At 47.0% G+C, this 8,226-nt stretch overlaps 1 protein-coding gene across 1 annotated transcript in view; it reads right to left on the bottom strand.

The window, feature by feature from the left end:
• The window catches only part of sdc3 (syndecan 3), a 35,287-nt gene extending 28,597 nt beyond the window's left edge, over nucleotides 1-6,690 (bottom strand). Inside the window, exon 1 of the mRNA XM_068728677.1 lies at nucleotides 6,107-6,690. Coding sequence (XP_068584778.1) covers nucleotides 6,107-6,160 — 54 coding nt within the window. The 5' untranslated portion in view covers nucleotides 6,161-6,690. The remainder of the gene's footprint in view (nucleotides 1-6,106) is intronic.
• Between the last annotated feature and the right edge of the window lie 1,536 nt (nucleotides 6,691-8,226).

Genomic DNA, 8,226 nt, shown 5'->3' with positions numbered 1-8,226 from the left:
CTCTCTGAATGCTTTGTGGTTTTGGGAGCCGGTATCTTCTGCGTTTATGCTCTCTAATTTAGAGTCTTGTAATAGCCCCCACACACACGCACACGCACGCACACGCACACACACACACACACACACACACACACACACACACACACACACACACACACTACTGTCTGTACTTTTTAATTTAACGTAGTGGGACAGAAGGACAAGAGAGGAGGAAAGGAGGGAGTAGAAGCAGGAAAAAAATAAGGAAAAATAGTCAGAAAAGAGAGAATGAAAAGCTGTGAATGAGAGAAGCAGAAGAGGTGAGGAGATGCAGAATGAAAGAGAGAAGGGAGAAAGGAGGTGAGGGAGGGGATGGAGAGGGGAGAAGTATAACGATAAAGCTGTGACAGTGGCAGCCATGCTGGTTGTCATGGTGACGGCCGCTGAGAGCAGGTAGAGAGCGGTCTCCTGGGAGTGAGCGGTGCATGCCTCCCTCCCCCACCCTCACCCGACATCCCTCCATCCCTCCGTCCATCCCCATCATCCAACACCCAGCTCCGTCTCTCTCTCTCTCCACGTCCCAATAGCCCCCATCTTAACCTCCTCTCCTGCTCCTTTCCTTCCCTCTGCTCTTTTTTTACATCCTCTCTCGACCACTCAGCGCTCGATCCGTTTCCCTTTTTTCTTTCTTTCTTTCCCGCTCTTCCCTCTGCTATCTAGCATTTTCATCTTGCCATTACCTTAACTCTTTTTCCATCCTTACCTCTCTCCATCTTACTTCCTCCACTCTTTCCCTCCTCCTCATTATCTTGTGGTCTGTACACCTCCCTTTTTTTCCATTCCTCTCCTCTCCCTCCCTCCCTCCTCTTCTCTCTATATTCATCTAACCCCCCCCCCCCCCCCCCCCCCCCCCCCCCCCCCCAGAGAATATGTATGTGAGTATGTCTGCACAGCGCTGCCCAATTACTGCAGGGGAGACTCTGTGTGTGTGTGTGTGTGTGTGTGTGTGTGTGTGTGTTAGCGTGTGTTTAGTATCTACACGAGCTGTGTTTCTAGCCTGTTTTGACCTACCTAAAACACCTCCAGCGTTCTCCGTCTCCCTCTGACTCACTGAATCAACAAAAATGCTGCACAGCACCGCGACTATTCACTAGCACTGCGAGTGTGAGTGTGTGTGTGTGTGTGTGTGTAAGATAATCAGGACTTTAATGTTAATGTGCATCGGTGCATATATGTGAGCAATGCGTGCCGGCACTTGTGTGTGTGTGTGTTACTGGTCGCGATGAGAGGAGCCAAATGTTTCCAGTGGGATGAATTCAGGCTGTAACTGCATTCTTTCTAATTCGTGGGATGACTTGAACACACTCCACAGGGAAAGTTCAGCGTTGCGCAATGTGGCGGAGCCAAATGATTGAAGAAAACAGGTATTTTCTAAACTGTGACTGGCAGTGTGAACAGAGAGTCACACAGACCAGAAAGTACAACAATATGGCACCTCAGCCTGGGTAGCGGCAGATACAAATGTATTTTAAGATCCATTCAGATCCTGTATTTGTGTGAAAACCAATACGGCAATGTAAAAATACCTGCATTTAAAGTTCTTAAGTAAAAGAACTGCAGTATTATCAACTAAATGGACATAAAGTGTCATGTAAACGTATTAATTCTGCAGAAAAATGGCCCCTGTGACTGCTACATCATTAAGCAACAATGCATATGCATCATTTTGCTGTTTAAGCTGGTTGAAGTGGAGCTATATTTAACCACTTTGGGGTCAGGCATCTCCAACTGATCACAAGATAAATCTGAACGTGGTCGTGAGATGATTAACGAGAAAGGAAAGAAGAAAGTTGATGTGTTCTTGTACACATATAGGTATTACGTTTTTGGAGTTCTACCTCCTTATGCCTCAAACCATTCAGTGAGGGGTACATGTTTCCTTTACATTGCTATGTACTCATGGCATCACCATGTAGTGGCTGACTAATATTGACCAAAATCTTATATTGACTTTTAAGATCCACTGGTAGCCGATGGAGCGATGCCAACAGTGGAGTGATGAGCTCCCTGTGCACTGTGTCTTTGGTAGAGGAGACAGGCGTCAACCCTTTAGAACCTTCTGCAAACAAGCTGCAGCGCAGCAGGGATATAAAGAAATACGTGTAGTGTAATCTAGAAAAGCATGGATTAATTCATAAGCACGTTTGAAAGATAAAAATGTGTGTGACCTTAGAAATATTGTGACACCTAAAGAGATTGCTGTGTCAATGTCTTTTGAGCTTCCTCTGGGACAATAATGACGGCCTGTGATTTATCATCACTCATATTGATAGTTTTCTATTCGGGGGCTGAGCTTTTAGTGCAGATTCTGAGCTTCCATTGTTCTTTGGGCTCAGAAGGAGGACACACAGAAATAACAGGTATTGTGAAGGCCGGTTCCTCCGTCTCCGCGCGCTCTTATCGGTCTAATAGTAAATGGGAAATTCCATTCCCTCCGAGCTGAATCAGGCTCGAAAACTTTCTTCACTCCATGAGAAAGAAAAACGTCAAATGCGGCACATCTGCCATGCCATGTGATAAGAAATTGCTTTCAGATATGAGTGAGCAGCATGTGTACACGTCCAACACACACACACACACACACACACACACACACACACACACACACACACACATAAATAGCCTTTAGGGAGGAGACGGGTAGACGAAAGGCAGGAAAGATGTTTTTTTCACTGAAGGCCATCATTATTCTCTCTCTTTCTGTTCACATTGGCCTTTTGAATGCAGCTCCGGATATGAACTTAGATCCTTTTCATTTCCTCTATCTACTAGAAGACGACCCCCATAACCCTCACCCATCCTTTCACACACACCTGAAATACCTCTCCCCCACCACGAGTGGTTTGTACCTGCCAGCTTGCATGTGTGTGTGTGTGTGTGTGTGTGTGTGTGTGTGTGTGTGTGTGTGTGAGGGTACTTTGTCCTCCAGGAGAGTGAGAAGTACCCGCTTCCTGTGTCAAATTGCCTCTCACATTCCACACTCTCCCTCGATTCGCCTCGCTCGGGCTATTTTTTCCTCTTTTTTGCTCCTTCTCTCTTTCTTGGTCTCTCTATGGGGGGCTTTGTCAGCTATCGGAGGCACAAAACACTGATTCATTCCATGAGTTAAACATGATCCTCAAGAACACAACGCTTTTCCGCCACACACACACACACACACACACACACACACACACACACACACACACACACACACACACTTTTCAAGGAGCGAAGGCTGGCGAGAACAAGTTTGTGGCAGTGAAGATTCACTCGTTTTGAGCCCACACACAGACAGATGGGCAGTCAGCGCTCTCATGAAGGCAGATGGATGCATGCGCATACACACACACACACACACACACACACTGGCTATCTGTGAGATACAACAGATGTCTGTGGGAAAATCGGTCTCCCATGTAAAATATAGTCGCCCGGATATGATGTCACAAGACCAATAACAGGAAATACTCACAGAGGCACGACACTGGGGATCAGTCATCAGAGGAAACACACTCTGATGACTGACACACACACACGCAGTCAGTTGGTTTCAAGCCAAGAGTCTTCTAAAGAAAGATCTTGTCGGCAAATGCATGTGACCGAGGGTCATTTGTGCGTTCAAGGCCTGGGTTGCTTGAGGTGACTCTTGCAGTTATTAGACTGTTGACATGTGTGTGTGTGTGTGTGTGTGTGTGTGTGTGTGTGTGTGTGTGTGTGTGTGTTACCAATTTGAGCACCACCTGCATCCATCTGTGCACTTCAAACACAGTGTATATTTAAGTGTGCATGTGTCTATATGTGTCACACCTGTCTCCATCTGTGCACTTAGAGACAGATTAGGTCAGCTTGATGCAAAGGATCTTTGGCAAAGAACAGACTGACCCAGTAATAATCTGTGTGTGTGTGTGTGTGTGTGTGTGTGTGTGTGTGTGTGTGTGTGTGTGTGTGTGTGTGTGTGTGTGTGCGTGTGTGTGTGTGTAGTGTTGAAAATCCCTGCTAAAACCAGTAAAGCATCACAGCTCAAGCAGCACAGAGGAACTCCAATATGTTGACAATATACAAATATTATGCCCAAGCAAAGGAATTAAGACTGAACTAGAGACCGCTCTGAGATGGGATCACACCAGTCGCGACGCCAACTCCGGCGCCCTTGCTCGAACCACACCCATCTTTGAACTAATCCTTCATTTTGGTCTCAACTACACACCTGTACAGTTTTGTGACTGCATCTTATATGGTTATGATGCTATCACTGTCACAAACTCTCTCCACAGACAGACAGACATATAAACACCTGGCACAGTACTCCAATGCTGCTTCTGTGGTTGCTCCACACACACACACACACACAAGGTGAAAACAATACCAGCCGCTCACTATCGCGGCTGGTAATTAGGAAAGGCAAGGTAATCGACTGCCCCGGGGCCACCGACCCCGAGGGGACCTTAAAAGCCTCAGGTATACGCTGCATGTCAATTGGTTTTGGTAATTAGCCTATATTTATTACAACATTTTTTAGAGAATTTGCACCATTAAAATGTAATATGAGCTAAGGTGGGTTCTGCATTTTTAGCTGATTTTGTGGCCGCGTCTTGTGTCAAAATCTAGTTTAAAAAGCCGTACTTTTCTAACTTGCTTTTTTTTTTTTTTTACATATTCCTTAAAAAGTTCAGTTGTTTTAATGAGGGGGAGAGAGTAGATCTTAAATGATCATTCAGCAACGATTTAGGTTGGCAATGGTCTTTGTGGGAACTGCTACAGGGTAGGTCAAATTTTGGCCCCAAATCATGAATTGGCCATGAATGAAAGTACATTTAAAGGAGATAAAACATCATGCAAGATAAAATAGATTACTATAAACTCACTGTTAGCACCAGTAACAGACTAGAAGGCTATTATCAGGATGTTTACTTGTTCATTTACATTCCAAAGTAGATATAGACTATTTTTGTGCTTGCTTCCTTTTCTCTCAATGGTTCAATGAGCTTCCTCCCTCTTCTTCCACCTCCTACTCCTCATATCTCCTCATAGGATAAATCTGGATTAATCGGTAACGGAAGGTGTGGGCGTGCTATGGGGGGGGGGGACGCGTCAAGCTCGGCATGGATGGTTCCGGAGAGGAGGAGGTGTCTGGAGAGGGAGGTGGGGGCTCGCGCATTCCTAATCAGCTTCCCTTCTCGCGATTCCCGATGACATCATTCCCATCCTAGCCTTCGTTCGCGCACCGCATCGCCGTTAACGTCCCCGTTACCCCACCCACTTTTAACAAACACACTGCCGCACACACACACACACACACACACACACACACACAGCTCCGGTTATAACGGGAGGATGCCCCTGGTCGGAGTCAGGCATCCGGACAATGAGGCCGCCGTTATCTGGCAGTTACAGGATCGTATGCACCTTACAGGTTGGACCAACCCCCCCCCCCCCCCCCCCCCCCGTCTCTCTCTCTCTCTCTCTCTCTCTCTCTCTCTCTCTCTCTCTCTCACACACACACACACACACACACACACACACACACACACACGTCCTACAGCGCGACTACCCGGTAATAAAGTCGTTAAAGCCGCAGTATGACTGGAGCACTCCTAATAACGGCAGGATGTGAGCTGGTGACACAGACACCACATAACGAGGAACTACACGAAGACCTGTAATCAAGCTCAATTAGAGATTACCCGCTAATTACAGACACACACACATGCACGCACACACACACCTCCTGACTCGGGGGGGACACAGGCCCCAATAAACCCCGACACTGAGACACAAAGGCTGGTGTGTGTGTGTGTGTGTGTGTGTGTGTGTGTGTGTGTGTGTGTGTGTGTGTGTGTGTGTGTGTGCGTAAAACCGGGGGGTGGGGGTGCCCGGGGAGTCACGGACGTCCAATAAGGGCTGATAAGTAGGTCGAGTGCAGGATTTCCTACCGATCCCAGACCGTCACTGTCTCATTGATGATAGCGCACTGCACGCGCGCACACACACACTCGTGCACGCACACGCATGTAACCTAAATGCCCTGGCTCCTGTGAGAACAGGAGCTCCCCGGTTAACAAAGGATCGCGAGGTTCGTGCTTACCGTGGCGGTGTGAGCAAGCAGCGCCGTGAGCGCCAACAGCCAAGGCAGCTCCATGATCGGGGTGCGCGGGCACAGCGTCCCGGTGCCTCCGCTGCCTTCACGGGGTTCAGGGGAGGTTTGGGGGGGGGAACAAAAGCTGCTGCTGCTGCTTTCTGTCGGTGTCTCGGTAGCCTGTCCAACTTCAGAGCGCGCAGCCCGTCCGCGCGACCATCCGTCCTTCTAGTCGGGGCTTTTTAATCCAAGGCTTCACGAGCTCCTGCTGGTCCAGGTACCGGTGAAGCAATGAGATTTGCGCGAGGCCTCTTCTCACTCTTCTCTGTCTGTTTCTCTGAGTTTTTTGTGCTCGAGACCTTTTTAGATTTACTACCGGGAGACGCCAGCCCTTCTCTCTCTCTCTCTCTCTCTCTCTCTCTCTCTCTCTCTCTCTCTCTCTCTCTCTCTCTCTCAATACGCACACAGTATCTGTATCGGTCTCTCTTTCTTTTTCTCTCTCTCTCTCTCTCTCTCTCTTCACACACACACTCAGGCTCTCTCTCTCCTCCCCCTCTCCGTTGAGGGCAGGATGTTCCGTATGGCGACGCTGCTTGGCCTGGGAGTCTGGCAGAAGGAGGGGCGCGTGCGAGAGCGCGTACATGTGTGTGTGCGTGTATGCAATGCATGTGCGTGTCAGAGAAGCGGGCGGATCTCCGCGCGCCAGGGCGAGGATGCCCCCTGCAGTCCGTTTAGGCACCCGCAGCCCCCAAAACGGCCCTTTTTCAATCACACACACGCAGGAGGGCACACTGCGCACCGCGGGCCATCCACGGCCGCTGCCCAGGTTGTGATTTGATTTTCCGTCTCGCGCTCAGGTGGTTCCGGTTGGCTGCACGTGATGATTACCCTATACACACCTTTTACAGGTCAGCTCTGGTGCTTCGCTGTGATTGGCTGAGTCACGGTCAAGTCGTTATGAGCTCACAGTCACACCTGTGTCTACGTAACGAGTATTAATGCGCTCGTGCTGTAACCTACTTGTGTCGCATAGCAACTGTGCATATTAGCTACTGCTCAAGGACACGAGGCGGACAATGGCGTTTAATCATTGATTAAAGGCACAATCTGTAGCTCGTATGAAAAGGATATAACACCATAAACAGTTAAAACTGAAAGCTGCTAATAGCTTAACTTGTTCGACACGTAAGAAGGAGCTTGTTCTTGTTTTTTAAACTCCGACCGTAAGAGGCTGCTGGAAGAAAAGCTAGAATTGGACCAGAATGGCCAAAATGTTTTATGTTACAACACACCACTTATGTGACACTTATCCCCATTTTCATCCACAACTTTATAGTGTCTCTTTAGACCTCCTGCTTCTTTGTTACACAAATGTACTTAATACATTTTGACACAAGGCCCATTTAACAACCTGACAAGTAATCTTGAGGTTGAATATTCCCAAGCAACTTGGCAATGAATTAAATTACTAGTGCCACTCTTGGTCGATTAATCGTTCGTCAACTAAGACGTCTTTAGTTGATTAGAACTTGTTTTATTTATTTATATTTATTTATTTATATTTATTCATGCTGAAAGTCTTATGTCCAAAAACATATGAGCACATCTGAGGTAAATACAATATGTAAAGTGGTGCGTCTGTTCGATTTTTTGTGGAGAAACTCCGTTTTAAAGATGTTTGTTAAATCAACTAGTCAGTCAACAAAATCGTATGAGTGTTAGTCAACTAAGACTGTCTTACCACAAACCAACTGGCAAACAATTATCCACTTTGTGAAATAAAAGAAAGTCACAGGCTAACTGCCCCCAGCATCACACCCGACCTGACATGTTATGTACAGTAACATCCTGACTGTTTCTGCTTTATGCTGCAAACAGAAGCTGGATAAGTAAGGGCAGGAATATTTAGTCTCCTTTGATACAATTGAAAGATCAAAAGAGGGATGGGTGTGTTTTGAGACAGTGTAGTCAGATGATCTCTTGTTACAAACCTTGGAGTCATCACTCATAATAAATATCATATCTCAGTCTAAACTACCATCACATTTCTAGACACCAGCCTTATCAGTTACTTTTATGAAGAAACTAAAGCAAGCATCACATCACCCTCTCTGACTCATGCTGTGTGT

This window comes from Cebidichthys violaceus, unplaced genomic scaffold (genome assembly GCF_023349555.1).
Source record: "Cebidichthys violaceus isolate CVI_PGR_0920_01 unplaced genomic scaffold, fCebVio1.0.p SCAF_42, whole genome shotgun sequence".
Classification (NCBI taxonomy): domain Eukaryota; kingdom Metazoa; phylum Chordata; class Actinopteri; order Perciformes; family Stichaeidae; genus Cebidichthys; species Cebidichthys violaceus.
Note: the sequence above shows the minus strand (reverse complement) of the source record. Positions and strands in the feature narration are given on the sequence as shown.